At 42.8% G+C, this 24,483-nt stretch overlaps 1 protein-coding gene across 1 annotated transcript in view; it reads right to left on the bottom strand.

Annotated features, from left to right (window-relative positions):
* LOC137292113 (sodium-coupled monocarboxylate transporter 2-like) overlaps positions 1–24,483 on the bottom strand; it is an 89,066-nt gene that overhangs the window by 4,141 nt on the left and 60,442 nt on the right. Inside the window, exons 5-10 of the mRNA XM_067823655.1 lie at positions 20,601–20,681; positions 20,255–20,325; positions 19,723–19,860; positions 19,012–19,147; positions 18,514–18,602; positions 18,085–18,197 (exon numbers count right to left, since the gene is read on the bottom strand). Coding sequence (XP_067679756.1) covers positions 18,085–18,197; positions 18,514–18,602; positions 19,012–19,147; positions 19,723–19,860; positions 20,255–20,325; positions 20,601–20,681 — 628 coding nt within the window. The remainder of the gene's footprint in view (positions 1–18,084; positions 18,198–18,513; positions 18,603–19,011; positions 19,148–19,722; positions 19,861–20,254; positions 20,326–20,600; positions 20,682–24,483) is intronic.

Genomic DNA, 24,483 nt, shown 5'->3' with positions numbered 1-24,483 from the left:
GTATATACAATGGGGGTTTTGGCTCACTTTCAAGAAATGTCTCTACAAAGCCTTATTTACTAAATAAGGCTTTGGTTGGGACCTTAGCTCTTGCTACTATTACCCCTACTACAAACGTGACTTGCTACTATCTGGTATCTGTTTCTCCTTCCCACGCAATGGAGCGGCCGACTCTGCAACTATTGATTTTAGTTTGATAGCGTCTGCCGGTTTCTTACCGGTGAGACGGGTGACTTCATGGTTGATTGCCGACACCACCTTGGGTAACCTCGTGACCCATTCAGTCGATCGTTTTCCTAGCATACTGATGGCCGAACAAGCGCTCAGCCAAAGTCTTATTAAATCTCTCAACTATGGCTTGGCTGCGATGGGCTCCGGCCGTGCCACGCCTGACCTTTGTATTGTGTTTGGCTAGCAGTTGTGACACGGCACCCATGAACTCCCGTCCGGGATCAACTTGCAGTTCTGTTGGCCACGTCAGCGGGCTGCGTTTGTATATGCGTTCAAATCCTCTGGCTACCTGGGCCGAATCTTTCGTGGTCAAGGGTTCGGCTTCCTTGTAACGACTGGCTACGTCCACTACGGTTAAGGCATACTTGTACCTCTTGTCGTGGGGTAGGAACAGTAGGTCTGCCTGGTGAACGCTATTAGGTATGTTAATACCGAACCTCCTTCTAGGCACGTAGCGTGGTGCCGGCAAATAGATCTGCCACAGGGCTTGTTTTTCAAGCCACGCTTTGGCTTCCTCCGGGGGTACTCGCGCTATTTTAGCTAGCTTATCTACTGCGCTAGCTCCTTTCCAGTACCCACGCGGGCTGTAGTAAATAGCCTCAAATTTTTTCATGTCCATACGCGTATGTGTTTATCCCATCAATAGCTATCCAACGTTTCGTGTCCATAGGCGACAGGGACGTCTTGTTTATAGTCAGTCCGTATATCTTATGTCCATCACTTCTAAGTGTGTTCATTTTATGCCTAAAGGTATGGGTCTTGAACAGGGCTTCCTTGAATCTGGCGTGTTTGATGTGTTGTTTCACCACATACTTCTTAACCCCCTTAGCCTTCCGGATCTCACTATTGTCGGCTTTCAGTATGGAGTACATCTTAGGTCTCAAACCTATGTACTCGGCTATGGGCGTGCCAGCACACTCGTCCTTCATCTTACCTAGGACCTTTTTATTTACCGTACTGTGTATGGCATGGGTCTTAGGGTAGTCGCTGGAGTCGTATAAATCGAGGTGTTTTTTCATGTCCTCGTACACGTCCTCGGTTCGAATCTCCATCAGCAGGGAATCCGTGTCAGTGTACAGCACTTCACACCTGTCGCCGTACTGTTTCTTGAGCTCGTTGTAGTAAAAGTCGTACATCAGGTGTTTGGATAAATCGAGGATGCTCATCCCCACGTAAACAGGCTGGTTGAATTTTATGTGGCTTTTCTTCATGTGTAGGGCAACCAGGTTGTCTGTGAATATCTTACTACGGTTGAATGCCGGACTGGCTATCAATCTCCTGAGCTTGTCTTCCTCACTCGACCGAACCAGCTTCACGGTCACGCGTTTCCTCAGGTTCTCCATAGTCTTACCAAACACCAAGTTGTTCATGAGCTTGTAGAGATTTTTCTCAAAATCACTGGTGGCTTTTTTTCGTAGGTCTGTGTTCATTCTGATGTAGGGCTCCATCCATGGGCTCTGGTCGAACATGAGCACCCTGTGTATTTTGGTCAGCTTCATACCCAACGACAGGTACAGCTGTAGGTTGCGATAGTGAACGATGTACTTGGTCTTATTCATTAAGTTAGGCACGAGTTTTTCAACGTCTGTCACACGACCACCTGACAAGTTATGTTGGTACTCAGACATCCAGTCTGAGTTAACCCTCATACGTTCGGGGGCCAGGGGGTAGCTGTTGTGTGATGTGTGTAATTCCTTGGTGTACTCTAAGTCAACCTCGAGGATATACCCTTTGTTCGAATCTGGTGCAACCCCCATAACATCAACGTGGGATACCCATTCGAATCCCCCTGTAGGTAGATACTGGCTCATGGCCCAGCCGTACAGGTTGTTTGCGTCGAGGTAGAGAATGTGATTGGTTGGTTTGTTAGGATCGTAACCTTTCACGTATTGATTATTTGCTTTCGCGTATCGTTTGGATGCCATGGAAATCCCACCTCGCAAGCCTTTCTCAATGAATAGGTGCATGTCGTAATCTGTGAGCAATTCCAAATTAACTCCGGTCTTTTTAAGCAAGGCGTCCCACGACAGACCTGGGCTGGTGTAATACCATGCGGGGTCGAGTTTATACTGCTTGAAACACGTCCGCCTAAATGTTTCAAACACGTCGGCTAACAGCAGTACATCTGTCCTCAAGTACAGGTCGTGATAATCACCCAGGTTCTTACAACCCAGTTTATTCCATACGTTAGTCGCGTGCGAGTAATCATCTCGTGAGACGGACGCCTCATTCAGCTTGCTATAAAAGCAGTCAATAGGGGGTAGTCTGGTCTCGGTGAACTTGGCCCAACTATCCATGTACTCATAGGGGTACACACCCTTCCTCATAAGCAGGGGTCTAGTCTCGGCGTCTGTGTATCGATCGGTGATAGGGAAGGTATTGTTGGCCTTGACCAGACTGTCGAGTGACGACAGGAGGAACTGAAACGAGTCAATGAACCTAAGTCCGTTTAAGCTGAAGGAGATGTATCTCTCCATGTTGTTGGGGATGCACGTTATATTACCATCGATTTTCGCGATGGCCTGCATGATCAAGTGTGAGTCGTACCCTCTCAAGTTGTGAAAGACAACGGGGATGTTTATTGTCTTAGGGTTGATTTTAAGCTTGAGGTTGCACGCGCTGTGAGCAGCGCCTCTATACTTACCAGTTATGTGGCAGTGATCTCTCACCGAATCACCGTTAAGTGGTGAGTCACACACGTGACAGTTAGTGCTACTAGCGTGAGCTAGCCTGTCAACTCAGGTCATACGCATGGGAGCGATTCTATACAATGCATTCCTAATAATTTTTTCTTCCTCCTGCAAACACTTTAGAAACCTTTCAGCCGCGTCAGGGCCCCTATACACTACCGGAGCTTTCGTTTCCCGTCACAACGGACGACAATGTATCCAAACGAACAGGCTTTATGCTCTTGTGTTTTGTGGGTGAAGCTACCACTGGTGGAATCCCCACCCACAACTAAGGCTTCGAAGTCGGCGTATATGATATAAGGCACAGACATTTGGTTCTTGTGGTTACTAAATTTTAGGATATTATCACCTTCCTTAGGCATGTCGACTCGTATGGCCATCTGCCCCACACCTTGACAATCATCCCGGTGGGATTCTAATAAATCAGCTCGGGTGAAGCCATGTAGGCATCGTTCACAGAAGTGGGTCTTTTCTCTGTGTGCCGATTGGTCATACAACAGCCTGCTAAAGTGTTTTATCCATGTGTAGTGATACTTGTCACCTCGCTGGATCATGAATATATTGATAACTTGGCGATCCTTCACCGGGCTGACCCTGTGTACTATTGTTGTGTTACCTTCGTGCCCAAAGACATTTATAGCCAGATTATTCTGTTTTTCTACTTTAGTGATCTGGGATATGGGGGTGGGTTCATCTATACCATCCCAGTTGAGCCCATCGTCTTGGGGATAGCTAGAAAGCCTATCTGAATTAGCACCAGCTGGAAATAAGGCTGACCTGATAGCTAACCTCAGGCAATCGTTTCCTCTATTCTTAACGTTTACTATGGCATGTTTGTTCCTATAGTAGGGGGGTAAGGCTAGGTATGATTCGCCTCTGAACGGCACGTAGTTAGCTATATCTAGATAGACATTATCGATTTTATCTACAGCCCACCCGGACCCCAAGTGTGTGTAGCGTTCTAGGTATTCTCGTATCTGCTGAAAACTGGTATCGATTGATGCGTCAATGGTCTCTGTATGTGTGACGACCTCTTGTTGACCTCGGAAGTAAGGCTGAACATACTCAGTGGTACTCCCAACCTGCTTATCGAGCGACATTTTCACTGTGATCTGAAACTTGATACTTCCTAGGTTGTTTAGTTCCTGGTTGACCTTATCAGCTATCAGAGGCTTGATATCTGTAATGTCTATGTTTCTATCAACGTGCATGCGCCAACCTCTCAAATAGTTGCCTACAGCGCGCTCAGTGCGCACGAACTGTAGGTCAATAGCTCTATTCTGTCGTAATAATTCTACAAGCTGTGGTTTTCTCATACGGGAATACCCACCTAAACCCGAATCGTGTGCCTCGGCTTTCAGTTGTTTTACAGTGGGAGGTTTTGCTACGGGGGCATGTGATAACAATGCGGTTAACCCGGCTCTCCCCAGGTTTGAATAACCCGTGTATCCAAGCTGTTTTGCTTGAGCTTTTAATTGTGTTACCGTAGGAGGGGCTTCTAAACCTAGTAATCTCAACAATGCTGACTTCCGCATTCGAGAATACCCGATCACACCTCTCTGTTTTGCGACCCGCTTCAGCTCGCATACAGTAGACATAGTGTTTACACCTAAGAGAACCAATGTCTAATTGCTTCACAGTAAAGGGAGGTAACCCTTTCACGCACTGTAATTGGAGTCTATCTTGAGCAGTCGCCTACGTTCTTTTATGTAGCCTTTTTTATTCTCGTAGATGAGTTGATGTCTGACTATGTTCGCTCCGTGAGCTTTACATAGACAGTAGTGCCCTTTAACCCTGATACCACACACAGAACACGTGTAGTTAGGATTTCCCATATGGAAACAACAGAACCCCTGATTCCTGCATTTCCTACCACAGACCTCGGTCTTCCCCATAAGTATGTATTCGCATCGGTATGGAGCGGGTCTCATGTTTACTTATATAGGTATTTTAATTTAATTGCTTCGCAACCAACGCAGTAGCTGCTATACCCAACACTATGAAGACCAGTTCATGATTCATTTGTCCCTTGGATGGTGTGTAGTACTGAGCGAGTGTGGGTTTATTGAGCGGTTCCAATTGTTTACCAGTTAGTAGGTAGTATTCTTTCATTGCTTCATCGACATCGTTGAATGTTTGAACGGCATGGTTTTCACGCGTGAGTTGTTCGTTAATAAAATCGATCCTCTGGAGACGTTTTTTAGCGTACTCGGCCTGTGCTCTTTGTAATTTCTCAGTAGCGAGATCGTGCCGCTTCCTTTCTTCCTGTATTTCAGCCACGTGATCATCTCGTAGTTTCGAGAAGAGGAAATTACTCCCGGAAAATGCCAGGGCATTCACTACCGCCCCACCGACCATCATAGCTATCGTGGCCATCCTATATTTATTTCATTATATTATCAGGTATTAACCGAGCGTACCCTACGGCTAGACTGGCGACCACTGTGGCGTGGTATGCGTCGTTGACGAACGTTTTCCCCTCAGACATTATGTATATGATATAAAATATTAAAATTATAACATGATATGCGGGTCTACCGTGGGGGTGGGGGGCTCACTGTTGGGTTGTGGCTCACTGTGGGAGGGTACCCCCACGTATAACCACGAGATAGCCAAGGCAGCAGTTACACCTACAGCCAACAACAGTCGGGTTGGGTTGGCCACTTTATGTTGGTTACACCACCGTTTTTTACCGGCAGCTACTCTCTTAGGATTCTTCTGCCTGGTTACTGTTGGGGGTACCCCCACTGGGGTCACTTCCCTCACTGGTTCCAGTGAAGGGGTCTCCACCGTCACCTCGGGACTCACTGTTGGGGGTACCTCCACTGGTTCCTGTGCAGCATCCATCTATACTATTATTATTATTCTTTCTCTCAAATTGACAATGTTTTGCCGTGATAATCGCCGCCGTCACTGGAGCCAACAACATACCATATTTGTGGTACAGCTCGCAGCTGATAGAGCTCACGGCGTGTTCGATAAAAGGGTCTTTATCTAGGTCCTCCCACAGGTAAAGTCGGCGCTCTGGTGGAATGGGAAGGAAGTATGACACAATACCGGTGTATATCTGGGTCATAGCCGATCCTATTGTCTTTGTCATTTCTGCTCCGAGCCGGGACTCGTATCTAGCGTACAGCTTATCGATTTCTTCGACTGACATTTTGTGAATTTTATCCGGAGTGTAGTCTCCAAAGTAATGTTTGGCTTTGCCACCAACAGCCAACGCCACCAGTTTCTCTCGCTTATCATCAGTGGGGGTACACCCCACAGTGGGGCCTGCCGGCAACTGTTCGAGCAATTCCTCACACTCCATCTTATAATATAACAAGTAAGATTTAGTTTCAACTATATAATACCCGATGCAGACAAAACACAGAGAAATGAAGGTTAAGTTGCACACGACAAACACTTCAAATATCATAGCTATGCTTAGCATTTGCTTAGCTTTAGCTTAGCTTTGCTTAGCTTTGCTTAGCTTTAGCATACTATATATGCTACTGGTTGGTCGGTCTTTAGCACGAGCTTAGCGTGTTTAGTTTCAGCGAGCTGTTTCTTCACCCGTTCCCGTTCTAATTTGCTCATCACATCGTTCTCTCTCAAACACTCCTCGAACGAATCCCTGTCCTTACAGTGAAATAAGGCCACCCATCGCGTCTGCTCCCTGAGGTCTTTCAACACCGAGTTGAACTTCTGCGTTAGCACCCAGACGCTGTGATTTGCATGCCGGCCGGAGAAGGCCAGGTACGATAGCATGTCTCACTAGCTCGCGTTTGTCGTTGTCGGAGGTCAACGTGATATTGAACGCCAGTCGAACAGTGCCTGGTACAATGAGGTCATTCTCACCAAGGTTTGGAAATCTAACCAGCAGAGTTTGATTCTGGTCTATCTTGCTGGGATTGTTGGTGATGGTCACCGACTGACGCATGGCTCTGGCTCCTAATGGCTCTCTCAGTCTTCTGAAAGGATCTAATTTTCTGCCGTACATTATTATATATAAATGAAATATATTTTTAATACTGAATAATGGATGAAGACATACCTATGAGGGAGATGTGGGATGATACTATGGATGATACAGGGACCGATCAGGAGACCTCATTCAGTAATCCGGCTGTCGAGCAGGAGATCTCACCAAGGACCACACTCGTGAAGGGCGCCGTCAACTCTTATTATAAAGCAGTTGAAAAAAGAGACAAAATCAAACCGTTGTGGCGAGACTATACCAAGTTTACCGTTGATGACGAGGGTAAGCTGTTTTTGAAGGATCACCCGGGAATCGATCTCTTCAATCAAAAAACGAGAAAACCGCTTGCTTTATCAACATTGGTCACTACATATGATATTAACTTAGTCAAAGATAAACTAGGCTTCGAAGATTACGGTGGCACGCGACCTAAGATTCCCCCGAAGGCCCGTCAAGATCTGGAAGTCATCAGGGACGCCACATCGGTTCAAAACATGACTTATGATATTGAAAAGGTGTTGGCCGACTACGAGAACAAGCCCTTCCTAGGCCTCGAAATTACCTTTCGGGAACTGAAGGGGTTGGACCTGTTGATGCAAACCATTCGTGGTCAGCTCTGGAAAAGCACGGCCAAAGTGAGTGAGATAGACGACCACATCGCCCGTGAAAAGGAAAAACTCGGTGAAACTGAGGACGAGTCTATGAAAGCCACCATCGAGGAACGAATACGTAATTTGGAAGATGAAAGGCAGGTCTGGTTGGAGACAGCGTCCGGCTACAAAGAAAAGCTTCGATCCCAGGTCAACCGTGTGCGGGAAACCATCAATCAAGTCCTCTACCGAGACACCACGTTAGCAGACAGGATTAGGATATTGTTCCGGGAGCAAGGGATCACCATCGCCAGCATTCTGACTGCATTGGGTTTCATCATATCAACCCTGGTGGTGTCACTGACAGGGGGAACCCCCACACCTGCCGGCGGGGGAACTCCCACTCCCACAGGCGGTGGTGTTAAAGACTGGATAAAAAAACTCGGGGAAGGCCTAGCTAAACTGGCTGGTAAAGCCGCCGAAGCCCTTCCCGGCATCCTGGGTAGCATCGTCTCGTGGTTGTTGAGCGCTCTGTCTAAAACTGCCATGTGGCTCAGTCAAAACCTGTGGGCAGCCATCGTCGCCGTGGCGGGTCTGGTGTACGTAGCGGCTAAAAAATCTTTAACCAAATAAGTCCCAAAGCTACCCCACCAACCACCAGGGCAGTTTTACTATCAATATGCTGCTGATAGGGTGGTACCCCCACATGAATATGGGGGGCCACCTCCTGTGGTTGAACTTTAGGCTCCGGGGGTGGCGCCACTATACCCTTTTCACGTGGTGGGATGTGTGGGATATAGGCGGTGTTAATATCGGGGTTGATACCCAACTTTTGATCCGACGTGGCTATGACTATTTTGTTGTTATAACCCACCACTTTTTTTACTCTCAGTTGCATATCACTCGGAGCCATGTACAACCCCACGCCGAACACGTAATTGACTTTCGATCTGGCGTATTCTAACACGTTTTGGTAGCGTTCGATGGCCCGCGGGAGATCAACTGGAGAATTGATAGCATCCTCAACGTTGGAAACGAACTGTTTCTGAGCGTCGTAAGCAGTTCCCTTACCGAGTATGTTGGAACGCGTCATAGACTGCGCACCCAACAACGCCCACACGTACGTTCGAATCGAGTCGTTCAAGCGTATTGTACCAGCACGAGTGAATTCTTTCGATGTTTTTGAGATCATTTTAGTCCAGGCTGTGGCTGCATCAGGATTGGTTTGCTTTATACAGCTGACATGGATCTGTTCATTCGTTGTGGGGCCTGTAAATGTATGACGGTGTGGGTTGTATGAACCATCTTTAGAACCGGCCTGATATGTTCCAGACCTGTACAAGTACACGAGAACTATACCGAGACCATGGTTCACACCAGGAAGGCGAAAGTCTTTATTCGTTGGAATCTCAAACTCCCCACAAATACGTTCATAAGCGCGTTTATCATAGGGGTTATTCGTCATACTCCACGCTTTATCTTGGGGAAGAGGAGCACTTATTTCCTTCAATATTCGTCTCGTTTGATAATAAATATGAAACAAAATGACTGCCTTACTCAGTTCGTCTATACCGTAGTCTAGTGTCACACCCGACCCTGTCGTCGCACACCACACAGCAAAGTTGAGTTGGTTCTGCCAAAACTGCATTGGGGTTTGATTCCAGTTTACCACCGCCTGCGCGTTATTAACGGACACGACATAGTTTTCAAAGATATTAATAAAGGTTGTTTTAAACCCCGTGCCATCTGTATTCACCACGATTTTCAAGTGTGCTAAATCCATATTATAATATATGATTCATATATTATAATATGTACATAACACTTCCAGGAATAACGAGCGGTGAGGCCGTTCAGCTGACGCACGCGATCGATAACACGTCAGGCCAACTCGAAGTCGCACTCTGCAATATCACCTACCTACCGCAATGGACTAACATTAATATCAGCAACAATAAGCTGTTCGTCAGTGGAACTCGCAGCCAGATAACTGACGGCTACTACAGCGTGTGCTCTCTAAACGACGAGGTCTTCAAACCCCTTGGAGCCGAACTCAAGATGAACGACTCAAACGGTACAGTGGTGTTAATCAACAACGGAAGAAACCCCTTGAGGCTCGGCCGACCATTAGCGAGGATACTCGGTATGTCTCCTGACGAGATAAAACCAACAACAACCGTCACAGGCACGAAGTTACCCGACCTAGTACCGTACCGAGAGCTGTACATTCATCTCGGTCAGGTGAGCACAACGTACAACATTCAAGGAGGTCACCCTTCCACTATACTGAGAGCAGTGCCGGTGAAAACTGAGAAATACAATGACGGTAGAACCGAGTCGTTTTCACCACGGCAGTATAAGAAATTAACCCAGGGCAACATACCTGAGCTGACAATATCGGTGTTAGATATAAATCATAATCCTGTAAATATAGGATACCTCAGCTTAACGCTTCATGTAAAATGACCAGCGCACAAGGGCCCGGAGTGAAAAAATGCGTCAATATCAGGATCTGCGACCTCGGAGACACGAGCGGTTTCGACGCTCCCGGAGTAGATGGTAAATCGTACGCCTTGTAACTGAAAAACAACATTTACAAACGCGTTGAAATCCCCTCCGGTGGAACCCTAAGTGATATAGTAGATACCACAAGAGCAACAGTCAACACTAAGTACGCCCTTGTCAACACCGGTGATAATAATTGGATAATATACCCATCGTTCGGTGGTAAACTATTCGACTTAGACGATGTTGAGAGCACTACCATCGTCCAAAACAAACCATATATGCTCGTCTTCACCGAAGATGACAAGTGGGTGTTGTTACCCGATAACGACGACTGGTTTCTCAATATTAGACTCGTCTCTCCCTACGTGTTCACGGATAACAAAGACAACCACCTAAACAAAGTCGTGAACAATGGAACCCTGCTCGTGGCTTACGTCCCAACTCAGAGACGTAGCATAGTCGTCAGCCCACTAAACACTATGGCAGCCCACATGCTATCGAGTAAACCGGCCATACAAAACGTGAAATTGCAGTTGGTGTCTGAATTCGAAGGCGTGGTCAGTATACTAGAGGATCTACCAGCAAACTCAACACTGATCATCAAAGTCTACTTAGGGGAACCATTGGGGAATAATATCGAGATCGTGAAGGGGATCAAACTCGGGTGGGTGAAACGACACCAGTATCAAGTTTGTAACATTTACGTGCGGGTGGGTTCCGACTCCAACACCAGTCTGCAGGGGGTCAACGTGATCGTGGAAAACAAGATATCACTAACCAATATCTTCCTGCCTGACAACATACACTTCATGGGTATGAAGTTCACCCCTGAACTATTATAAAAAAACCAGTTGGAAATTATATCGTAATAGTATAATAATGACCAGTCATCGACCCAACACTACGCTTAACGACCTAGGAGATACGGAGGGATTCGATCAGCCTGGTGAGGAAGACGCCTTATATATCCTACAATTCAAAGACAACGTGTACAGACGGGTGTTGTTATCAGATTTTAAAGAGCCTAGATGGTTGATCAACTTACCACTCACCTCACCTAATATCACAATAGACGAAAATGGGTTTGTCACTAAGATTAGGAACAACGGCATCTGGGCCGGGGATTTCATTCCGGAGAGGGTACCCATAGCAGTTACTAATGCCGAAAAAAATAGGTTAAAGACTGTAGTAAAAAATAAATTAACATTTAGCAATTATTCTTTTAACATAAGTCTTGATATATCCCCCCCTTTCACACTCATCATAGAAGTCTTCTTTTCGCCTGTAGAAAATGAAAACATCTCAAGAGAACACCAAATTTTACCCGGGGTGTCAATACACTGGTATGACCAACAACACATATACGAATATTGTCATATTGTTATACAACAGGATACCACGGGTCCTATAAACCGCTTAATAAGCCTCAGGGGGTTTTTGTTACAACAGGAAAGTCTATTAGCCTCTCACCTATTACCCTGACTAATAGTCTAGAACTTGTAGACTTCAAATTCATTAATAGAATATTAACTGAAACCCAATTAAAATCTCTTTCAAAATATATATTATAGGATGGGTCTGTACCCAGTCGTAGAGGAAGTAGCGAAGACGCTGGAAACCGTAGATGGGTTCCGCTTGAGGCAGTTATGTGATGTAAAACGTCAACTAGAACAAGACCGTGACACGCGGAAAGCACTATGTAAGAAGTACAATAGAGCTTTCAATATCGTGGACGGGGCTGACACTACCCTTACGGCAACCAGCATGGGACTAGGGGCTGCAGGTGTTGGGTTGTTAACCACCATCGTGGCTGCACCTATAGTGCTAGGTTTTGAAATAACAGCTGGGATAGCGGGGGTGTTAGGGTTGGCGCTTAAGTTGGTATCACGCAGACTGCATCGTAAGGCATTGAAACACGACGAGATCAGGGTTCTGGCTGAAGCAAAGCTGAACACAGTGAGTGAGCGTATTTCCATGGCACTCTCTGATAGTAAGATCTCAGAAGAGGAGTTTCGTTCAATCCTCTCTGAACTCAAAAAATATAACGGAATGAAACAAGATATTCGATCCAAGTCTCGTAAGTCTGCTATCAGCGAGGACGAGAAAAAAAAGTACATAGCACAGGGGATACAAAAAGCCCAGCAAGCCTTTATTATGAACACCAAAGAGATCGTAGGTGGTTCACGTTAAACTGTTTCATCGATATAAACGTGACATAGGCACCCAACCTTTTTGTAGTAGGGGTAATAGTAGCAAGAGCTAAGGGCCCAACCAAAGCCTTATTTAGTAAATAAGGCTTTGTAGAGACATTTCTTGAAAGTGAGCCAAAACCCCCATTGTATATACTACTCATATGGTTAAAATTTCTGTCAGCTAGTCTGCCTTCTGCTGTAAATAGAAGCGACAAAACCCCTTTCACAAACATAAGAAATCTCTGCCAAATGCAGAGTTAATTGTACAACTGTGACTATATCATTGCGGTCTGTAAATAGTTGAGTCAATTCAGTGATTACCAGAATCAGCATTGATCCACGCAAATGGCAATGTTATTGGTTACAGTTTATAATTTGCTGTGAGAAATAATATGAGAAATCCCCTCAGACCAGAAAATAGAACACTGATAAGCCTAAAATATTCTGTAATATGTATTGACGAAAGAGCAAGATACAAAGATTCACATTAGAGGTTTCTAGTACAATGCAGCTGAGTCAAATCTACAATAATGGGTCACAAATATGATATCAGCTCACCAAAATCTTGGTTTTCAGTGAGAAACAGTTCTACTAAATCTTTCCCAGTGAAGTGGTGCTGAATGTAGGTTGAAAGTTGACGAAGAGACAGTCAGATGTAGACAGACCAAATAATGATACAACTGCGGCATAACTCTGTGTATGTCCGCGCGTGGGCGTGTGTGTGAGAACACAAAGACAAGCCTTATATACACAGTCACTGATTCTTGAGCATTCCAGTGAAATATAGAACCTTTGTGATGGGCAAGTCAAAACACACCAAAGGGAGGTAACTCTAAAGCTCTACCTTATAGGCATGCCGCTAAAATGATATTACCGTGATATCAATGTGGCCCATAATAACTACCACTCACAACTCTTAACATTGGGACCCAATAATAGTTATCACTTTATCAATAAAACAAACAACACACACACAAAAATAGAAAAAAACACACACAACCTTCTGCTACAGTCATACCACGATAAGAAACAACATGATGGTAGCAATTTTATGAAGAACATCTGAAACTTTGTTCAGAATTACAATGAAATAATGCAAATGCAAACATGCAACATCATCAAGCCATCATGCATTTACAGTGTGGAAAGTGCATCAGCACAAACATTGTCTTTGCCTTTATTGTATCTGATCACAAGATTGAACCCTTGCAAGGTCAAACCTCTCAAGTCTTTCATTCTTGTTCTTCATTTTATGAAGAAAAGTCAAAGGATTGTGATCAGTAAACACGTCAGTTGGCAAAGGAGTGGTACTTAGGGACACCTCAAAGACCTAATGTCTCTTTCTCAATGGTAGAATAACTTATCTGATACTTGTCAAACTTCTTGGAATAATAACAAACTGGATGTTCAGTTGATAAATCTTCTTTCTTGAATCTAATACCGAGGTGCTGGAAAATGTACAATGGCTTCAACCTTACCATGAACTGGCTGTACCTGGCCGTGCCCTACAACATGCCCTAAGAATTTAACTTGTGCCTTCCCGAATTCACACTTGGCGAGATTCACAGTCGATTTTGTTTCAGACAGTCTTTCGAAGAAGGCATTAGTTTGTTTTCCAGATGGTCTTCCCACTCCATGTCATAACTGATGACATAATCCACATAAGATTCAACACTATCAAGACCAGATGTGACATTGCTGACAAGTCTCTGGAACGTCGCTGGTACGTTCTTCAGACCAAACCTTATCACTTTGTATTAATACACTCCACCTGGTGTAGCAAATGCTGATATTTTCTTTGCATGGTCTGTGAGTGGAATCTGCCAGAATCACTTCAGAAAGTCGAACTTGCTTATATATTTAGCTTGACCAATGTGATCAATGCTGTTGTCTACTCTCAGAATAGGATACGAATCAGTTCATGAGAGTGCACTGACTGCTCTCATGTCAGCACAGCAGCGCCAACCACCTCCACCACTCTTCGGCACATGGTGAACTCAAAGACTGTCACTGGGTTAAAATAATGTCATTGCCCAGCATATATTTCACTTCCTTCTGCAGTATTTCACGTTTGGCGGGATTCATCTGATATTGGTGTTGCTTTAGAAGCACAGAAGCACCTACGTCTACATCATGGGTCAGAGCATCAGTTCCAACAGGCATATCAGGAAATATGTGAGAAAACTCATGAATCGAATCTGAGATTTGAACTTCCTGCACAAGGGATAAATGTGATAGTCTCTCATCAAGAATTACCTTTGGTGAAACATTATCACTAAGGTCATCTAATTTCACATTGCTAAGACCATCATCAGTGTTGTTGACATGTTCACCATTGTCTTTAGAACAATCATGAACTGGGGATTTCTCAATCATGTTTACATGACGCAACCCCTTTTGTTTATGACAGCCAGGCATTGGGATGACATAGTCCATGTCGCTAACCTTTTTGTTAACAACATACGGACAATGATATCTTGCTCTCAGTTGTTGACCAGGAATGGGATGTAAATTAGCACTTTCCCACCACAAATGAAATTTCTCTCTATGACTTTTTGTCATAGTTTTTTTTCATTTTGGTTTGTCAAGTTTTGTCTGGCCAAATCACTTGTTTTTGAAATTCTATCCAAAAATGTAGACACATAGTCCTGAGATCAGTCGTTTAGACAGTCATTGTTCTTTTAAATGCTTCAGTGGCCAGCGCACACTGTGACCAAATACAAACTCAAAGTTGCTAAACCCTAAACTTTCCTGAACTCCCTGACAGCAAACAACTACAAATGCACACCCAAATCCCAATCTTTCTCTGTCTCAAAACAATAAGTCTTGATCATATTCTTCAGGGTTTTATGCAAACTCCCTAAAGCTCTGACACGTGAATGTCCTGGGCTAGAATAGGCCTTCAGCAAACCTGAGCTTGCCAAAAAAGGTGACTGTGTTTGTCGTAAGAGGCGACTAACGGGATCGGGTGGTGAGACTCACTGACTTGGTTTACACGTCATCGGTTCCCAACTACGCAGATCGATGCTCATGTTGTTGATAACTGGATTGTTTGGTCCAGACTCTGTTATTTACATACCACCGCCATATAGTTGGAATATTGCTGAGTGTGGCGTAAAACTAAACACACTCACTCACTCACTCCAAAGCTCCCTGGATGGGAAGCACTTGCTTAACTTGCTTAATTCCCAGCTGGTATATTGCTTGTTGAAACACCTTAGACAAAAAGTTTGAGCCCTGATCAGACTGAACAACATGTGGCGAACTAAGGGGAAAAACTTGATAAAACTTGAAAAATCATTGGTGCAACGATCTTACAAAGGTGAAACAATCCTCTGCAAAAACATCCTATCCTGCGACCTATATTTCCTCACCAGAACACTATCCTTGTAGTAATAACAAACTGGAAACTTGCTAACCTCCTCAAAAGAAACAGCCTTTCTAGCCAACTTCTAGATTTCAACATACTCACTCTGTCCACTAATAAGCTACTCTCTGGACAGAATGTGATCATCACGTTCTAACAAATCATAAATGGAATCATTTTGCAAAGAAGTCTCGGAAGAAATGCCTTTCGACATTGAACGAGTCACAGCACAAGAAGGACAAAATACCCAGAAATTCATCCTGAAACATGTCTGTACTAACCGAACTCTCTGAAGAAACAGTGACAATAGGATCAGCATCAACTTTGGCCTCCATAAGATCATTACCGATCAACAAATCAACAACAGGAGCTAGGAGAGAGTCAAGAACACCAACTTTAACCTCACCTGAAATCAAAATTCACAAAATAGAGAGGCGCAGAAGAATTGCCACCTATAACATATGACTTCCCTTTAGAATCATCAGAAAAAGGCAAATATCCTTCAAAATCAGAGATTGATGTGCTCCAGTATCCCTCAAGATAATAACGGACCGTGGGGTAGACGCATCTCCCATAAGTGACACAGAACCCTTAGAAACAAAAGGCAAAAACTCCATCCAAACTACAGAATCTGAGGACTTACTCTCACAAACAAAACTCTCCTCAGAACCATCTGGAAAGAGAGGCTTAGGTGCGATGGCCACAAAAGCATTTGAGGAAACTGCATCTTGCTTCTTAAACTGGAGTTGGTAACATGCAGAAATCAAATGACCCGGCTTCTTACTTCTTGCAACCAGGATCAGAACCACTGGTAGCCTTAGGCTTAGACTGAAAAGAATGTGACTTCTTGCCGAAAGAATTTGAACCTGTTCTAACACAACTGTAACCTGCATGTCCTGAAGTCCTACCTGGGGAAAACCCTTTTGGTCAGAAAACTTTGTATTACCTGGAGACCTAAAACAATAATCATCTGCCAAAATCGCTGCCTAATGTAAGTCATCAATCTTTGTAGGTGGATAAGGGTTTTCAAGCTTTTTCAGGTCAGTTTCTCTGTCAGTTTCCAATTTTGTGATTTCCATTTTCTTTCTTTCTTTCTCGATCTCAAACATTTACATGTCCATTTCTTCTCTTTAAATTTGTGACTGAATCTCAAGTTTCTTTATTTCCAATTGATCTGAACCGTCCTCTTCAACCATTTCCAAAATCTCATGGCATCAAGTTTGAAATGTGAAGAAATATGCAACAAATCTGATTTGCGCAATTGACTTACTGTCTCAGAGTCAGGGGACAATACAAACTTCTCAAATTCAAACACCATTTTGCTGGTTCCACCATTAACTTTGGTCGCAAAAGTGGATGAATGAGAAAAAATATTCACAATAGGTCTCAAATGTCAAATGAATTCTATCCAAAACAAGACCCTAATTTTGTTATGGTTAATAATTTGCCAAATCCCCTGTAAACCAGCAAAATATAATACAAGCAAGTCTAATACATTCAATAATATGTTCTGCAAACAAAAGCAAGATACAATGATTGAGAATAGTACAATGCAGCTGAGTCAAATCAAAAGTAATGGGCCACAAATATAATATCAACCCATCAAAGTCTTGGTTTTCACTGAAACAGTAAATGTTATGCAGCGAGTGGTTTTCAATGTAGGTCAAACGTTGATGAAGAACCAGACAGATGTAGAACTTTCTCACTCAGTGTCTTGTTTACCAACCGTCAAAACACACACTGAAGGGAGGCAACTCTAAAGCTCTACCTTAAAGCGTCCCGCTAAAATACTACTATTGTGCTACGAAATATGACCCTCGTAACAACAGCATTACATAATGGAAATCATAATCAGTAACAGAGGTTGTCAAAAACTCCCTCGGCTGTGGGATTACGGCAGTGCATGTGACCTAAACAACTTCTGCTGAAGCCCGCAAGAAATCTGCGAAAGACGAGTACTGAAAGCCAGGCTTTCGGGACGGATGGGAATAGCTCTCAAATTCATTTCATGTTGGCTCCAATGAAATCCCTGAACGAAGGCTAGATCAGGGTTCTGTCTGAAGCCAAGTTGAACCTATCAACAGTGCAAGATTACCATTGAAGTGTTCCCAACTAGTCAAGTACCACCGAGTGAAACAAGAGATTTAAAATACAACTTACTGAATAGGGCAGGGAACTGGCCAGTCAAACGTTCCTTTCCAAAACCAAAGATATCTTAGGAAATAGACACTGAACTGTTTACTAGATATGTATCCATAAAAATAACCCGGTGGTTTCAAGGGGGATTGGTAAAATTATTAAAGTGTCAGAACGATTTTGCATAGATGGCGAATGATGCCCTGTCATCATTTACACCAAATTTTTTTCACACCCAGACAGTCTAGGGTTGATAGATTAATGCTTCTACGGGACCTGAGCCTGTGCTATCATTCCCTTTACTACCAGACCAATTTACTGCTAGACCAATTCTAGCCTGCATCTTCACAGGTCAGTGCAATGTTTCAATACAATCAATACAATTTCAATACAATCTCTGTCATACCTGAAGATTTGGTTACTGCAATTTGTTTAGACTCTGCCATTTCAGGAAAACGCAGTCTTACAAATTCCTCCCATGTTATGTTTGCAAGGGCTGAGAGTCCTGATGATAATGAACTGAAAAATATAAATAGTGAGCAGTGAATTGTGAATCAATGTCAGAGATGTGACTGCACATTTTGCACTTTCTATTATCCATAAACACTAATGATAAATGAACTCAGGTTGCACAATTCATCACCTTACCTTACTTATAAATACTTGCACACAAACAAACGTACTGGCTTCTCAATCTATTTGTTGCTAACTTGTGGTAAGCGGTGAGCATTGTGGTTAGGTAGATTTCACCATATGTGCATCCCAGTTAGATATATCTGTGTAAGACCGTGTACAAAGAATTAACAAATCTTCAAACTGATGATATCAAACTGACCTAAGAGATGCACTATACAGTGCTGCGAGAAATACTCCTGCCATTCCTGGTAGATTCCGGAAAATTTCTATTGTCAAGAATGGTAATACCTGGGGAAGAGAGTGAATTCAAGGAAGTCAAGGGCTAAGTGTGCATTCAGCATCAAATGTTCAGTTGTTGAAGTTCCTGTGTGATCACTGGCAAGTATCAATTTTAAACGGTAGAGACTTAAATTCGTCCTTCACCTGAAGAGAAAGTGCAACATTCACAGGACTGCGGTCTTATGAATCTTGACAGAAACGATTGTAACACTCTTCAACAATGTTACATTTCACAAGACATTAAAAAACCCAAAACATATCTGCTGTACTCTAGGTTAAACATACGACTATATTTACATTTTCAAAAAGCATAATGGATGAACCTAAATTCGATCTGTACCGATCCGCTGTACTGCTGTCATACAACTGTACCTATTATGGTTTCCATTTACGACAGTATTATATATCGTGATTATACCTGATTAATGTTGTCGATCTGATTGGACGCTATTGGGTCGCATCTCTTGTAATCATAGTAACTATATGCCACAAGACCGCTGATGATGCAAAAGGCTCCAAATACGGGAGTGCAGATTAGCCCAAACAGCATCGCTCTTTAACAGAAGTACTTAGTTTTGTGGTACCTCATTCAGTTGAAAATTGAAAGGAGAGATATACAGAAACGAGACTAAATGAGGCTAATTTAAATACATTATGTATACTGGTCTCTAAATTTAGTTACAAAAGTTCAGCTGGTTGAAAACGGATTTGAAACCGTAACCTCTGGATTAGAAATCCACAACTATAACCATTAGCCAAAATGAGTTGAGGGATTTGAATGTGAAAGTTTAGTAGAATTACATTTATTATAAAGTTTAAACTTTAAACAATGTTAGCACTTGGAATGATGAAACATGCACGATATTTACACTATATATAGTTACAGCTGGTAAATATAAAACGTCACCTCCAGAGAGATATCAGTGTCGACTATCGACTGAAACAGATTCCGTAAGACGCAAAAGGGGAAATGGCCTTGAAAATAATCTGACTGGATGGAAAATGAACTGTATTGAACCCTTGTGTGAAATCATCATTAACCACTGACTCAACTTATGGTCCAATTACTGTAATTTTGTAATGAAAACAAAAGAAATATTATTGTTCTTAAATGTATATGTACAGATACCTCCTTGCTTCTGTGAGGGACTTCGTGGCGGCAATGCGCTGTAGATAGGCGGGTTTGAAAACTAAACCTAACCCGAGAAATACTTTGGCGACTCCTAAGTTCCATACGGTATGTCGGATTGTGGGGTCAGGGTCAAATCTGAAAAGACAAGCAAGTTCAAATGCGTCCATACAATGCGAATACACGGTATTGAAAGCCCTATGTCAAATGCATATAAGTGTAACATGTTGTTTATCGGACAAAATACAAAAGCACAGGAAGATAAACTACATGTTTAGATATTGAATTACATTGGCCGTGTTTTTTCACTGATGCTTCCAATTCAGAAATGTTCCCGCGTACGTCTACCATTAAACATTTAGAAAGCTTCAATAAGTCTTTGAATGTTGCAACCTTGTAATTAACCTTCTGATGAATGGTCGCACAATGTTCCATGAAATGTGGTGGTAAGCTCATGCATGACTGTATCTCCAGAATTTGTAAAGGAATATAACTCAGCACAAAGTCTCCCTTCATCACAACCAGTACTCACATGAACACAAGTCTTCCTCCTGAATGTACCCTGTTCCATATCTCCTGCACTCCTCCTACCTCGATGGTTCCCTGTTGCATTGAATTCAAGTATTCATTACAATTCACCAACACATTTAGTATTTCAGTACTTTATCCAACCAGCGTCGCTGTACAATTGCCGGCTGTACAATTATAAACCCTGGCCTTTCATATAATGTGCCTCAAAGGGCACTGAGCATGCATTCCACAACCATAATCAATATCAGATAGTACTACAGGATATATCAGGGAATTAGAAACCTATATTCTACAAATACTTGATGCTACTTTCTGCATAACATGAAAGCGATAGTCATAATTAATACCTTTATAATTACCGCAAGTATCCCAAGAAACATAATGATGTACTGGAGAACATCTGTCCATATCACTGCTCTAAGGCCACCCTGAAGACATAATAATATAATTATGATAGATAACAATGTATTATCACTGTACCTCATATTCAATCACACGTTTTGCAAAAGGCTATTTTTAGACCCCGAAAAGTTAAGCAAAGCCCACCAGATACGTTAATGTTTTGTAAGTGAGTGAGTATTGGCAGTATTTCAACTATACCGTGACCACAACAGTTTGTCACATACAGTAAATACGTGTCATTAGAAAATCAAGTTATCTAAGGACTGTGAAATAACCCGACTAGCATGGATGGTTTTTTTTAAAACTTGTATTGAACTAGAAGTCATCAATAAAAAGGTCAGATGATATAAAACACGTGTAAAGAAACGTTTCTATGAAATAATACAACTGAGAGTGTCATAATGTTCAATGTGTTGACAAACGTGACACATGGTGACATACCAAGTTCAGGCAGCTCTGGCAAACATCAGTTGTACAGACCAACCCCCAACTGACAACCCCAAAAATGAAAATGACAATCGTGACGCATTCGGTCACCATGTCTTTTGAACCCTCCTTGCACCTGTAAGACGCAGGTGCATTTGTTCTCGTGAACCTTATCAAGTTCTTACAGAAAGCTTGCGGAATCGCATTCTAATCCTCTTGTGAGGAGAGTGTGTTTTCTCTAATTTGTATTATTGTTGATTAAGTGATAGTTACTATGGGTCACATTTCGCATCACGGGTAACAGTGTTTTAGCGACACACCTTTAAGGTAGTGTTTGAGAGTTGCCTCCTTTTGGTGTGTTTCGACTTGGTGAACACGAGGTCGATCGCCCGATAAGGCTGGTTGTTGTGCTCAAGCACACACACAGACCAATGCGCGCGCGCGCGCACACACACACACACACAGAGACAGTGTAATACAGGTGTTGTGGCATGATTCGGCCTATCTACCTCTTCGTCAAACCTAACCTGCATTCAACAAAAGATTTTCTAGAACTGTTTCTCACTGAAAACCAGGACTTTTGACTTTCGGTGTATTTTGCTGGGAGATCGGGTGCCGGGTGACGTCTGTGCACACGTCAACCGATTTCATCCCTGGAATACTCAACTGGGTTCAGGTCTGGTGGCCATGCTGGCCACCCCATCCGCTCTGCACCCTGCTGTCTGTGACATTAACATATTTAATATGCGGCCAAACAAACTGATACCTCCAAGATTTTGACCTCCCTTCAGATTTCGATCTAGAAAATTTAGAATTCAGTAACTGAATTTATTTATTATGTAAAAACACAACTGCAATTGGATAGTTAAATGATATGAAGGCTATTTCCAAGACATGAAACGCCAAAATCATCCACAAAAAGCGACCCATCAATTCATGATTTATGTTTCACGAGTCCCTTAACCCTTCCCGGGGTCGTAGGGCTGGTGCATTGGTGGACGCTGCATCAGCTGTCTCCACCTCTGACGGTCATGAATTCTCTGTAGTTCTGCTGTCACTGTCCGTGTCTCGCATGCACATAAAAAGATTGACAGGACTAACCCATGCTGTAGCTTCAGTTTAGTTGACAGACTGATGGTTTTGTCTCTCCACTTTGGTTTCAGTTCTGCAAGTGTTGCTGCTGTCTGCGCTGCTCTTGCTAGGACTTCGGTCTTGAGCCGTCTTCGGTGAGCATCGCACCAAGCACGGAGACTATATACAGAGGGAGAGGAAACTCCTCGAAAAGCTCTTGAACGTATGCCGTGGGTCGTTACGTAACCAGTGTAGCCAATACGGCGGCAGCCCAGTATTTAAGTTTGAGCCAGGTTTATTTTCAACAGCTGATTAAATTCGCTGAGTGTTGTGACAACTGAAAACCTACATGTAGAAGATAAGTAAAGTATTTTGTCACTTCAGAAAAGTTAATTCAGATAATCAGATAATTGTTATTGGTGTTAGTATTAGGATAGTAGACTTGTAGTAAAGTTTCACGTCGATATGTTATAACTCACTGGCTTCCATGATGGATTCACCGCAAAGATAGACTAAATTGTGTCCGTAAAAACGTCTTTCACACATCCGTTTAATTCTTAGAAGGGAATTGTAAGCAATAGTGATAGTTTTGTGACTTAAAGAAAGGTTACGGTGTATTTTAGGAGTGAGAAAAAATGTGACATATCGCCGATCTATTCTGATCCGCAATGAAATACCACACAGCGTTCTTTAAATGGTTCTAGTTATTGCTCCAAAACGTCTTTCACATACACCTTTAATTCTCATGAAGGGAATATGCTATCAGGCGAAAAGTAATAGTGATAGTTTCATAATAAAAAAAACACGTGAGGATATATATATATATATATATATATATATCTGAATTAATTATTAATGTAAACAAAAGTGTCCTTTTTTAAAAAAAGCGATATGTTTGCGTTCTTTAACATGTTTTGGGACGGATGGTCGTGGTGTATCATTTATTCTTTCATTCATTCACATATGTACTTTCATTCATTCATTGTAAAATTCCGACTGATACAATAAACTGGTTGGTTGAGTGAGTGAGTTTATTTTTAAAGACACATCGGCAGTATTGCAGCCATATCGTGACGAAAACATTCTTGAAAAAAGGAAATTGATGTATATGGTAAAAAAAAACTGTCGACGAATGACAGTAAAACAACTAGAATATTACATTAAGAAATAAAACTAGCGTGAAACGTTAAAATTAATGTCACTATTCAGACAATACAATATAAAAACAGGCGATAGATCGCCAACAGCTGAAGGAGATCACCGTACTAGAGGCCATGGGGACTTACAGTACTTCTGCTACCTGTATGGTCCCTAGCTGGATTTACACCATCCCCTCAGCTGCTGGCGATTGTACGCAAGATTAGCCACAAATTAAAATGGCAGATATACTACGGCTACAAAAAATGGAAGATTAAATTTGACTTCAAATGTGTTGCCTCTCAGGAGGACAATATTATTACGGTACTTCAACTAATTCCAATTCCTGTCAACGGAACTTGATTTTCTGCTGTATGGGCTTATCGCTGTTTGTCACTAGCTTTGTCTTTTCTGCACTGATCTCAATGCCGTATCTGGCAGATGTCTTGTCCGGGTAGTGCACCAGATTAGCAAGTTCTTCTTCTGCCCCCGCCAGCCCGTCAGTGTAGTCCGGCCACCAATGCTGACTGTGCCCTGGTGTCCCTTAAGGTTATCCGTCATTATGTGTTCAAGGCAGATGTGAAGAAGGTGGGCGAGAGGAGGGAGCCCTGGCGGACTCCTACTGATGTGTGGAACTAGTCGCCAACGATGCCTTGCTTAAGTACTGGACTCCTTGCCTTTGTGTACAGCTGCCGATGTGTTGATCAGCTTTTGGTCCATGTTGTATTTTCTGATCGTGTCCCATAATGCATCATGCCATACCTGCCAAACGCCTTTTATGAAATCAATAAAGACGTGATAGATGTCTTGCTGCCGTTTACTGTGTATTCCGCTCAGAAGTCTGATGTTGCAGATCAGTTCCGTGGTACTTCTTTCACAATGAAAACCAGCCTGCTCTTCGGCAATCAAATCCTCTGCCTGTGGTTTCAGTCTGTTCAGGATGATTCTCAACATCACTTTGCTTGCATGACAGATGAAGGTAATGGTTCTGTAGTTTTGTCAGAGTTGTAGATTTCCAAGAAAGGAAAAAAGAGAACCGATTCATCAAAAGAATCATTTAAAACTCCAACTAAAGCATTACGTCTTATGCTAACTAAAGTGACAGACAAAATACATCCTTTTGAGATACCCTGCTCCTGATGATAATGATCAGTCACCCACAAGGACGTGAAATTGTCATTTAAAAACTTGGAT

Source organism: Haliotis asinina, chromosome 7 (genome assembly GCF_037392515.1).
Source record: "Haliotis asinina isolate JCU_RB_2024 chromosome 7, JCU_Hal_asi_v2, whole genome shotgun sequence".
Taxonomy (NCBI): Eukaryota; Metazoa; Mollusca; class Gastropoda; order Lepetellida; family Haliotidae; genus Haliotis; species Haliotis asinina.
This window is presented reverse-complemented; position numbering and strand designations above follow the sequence as displayed.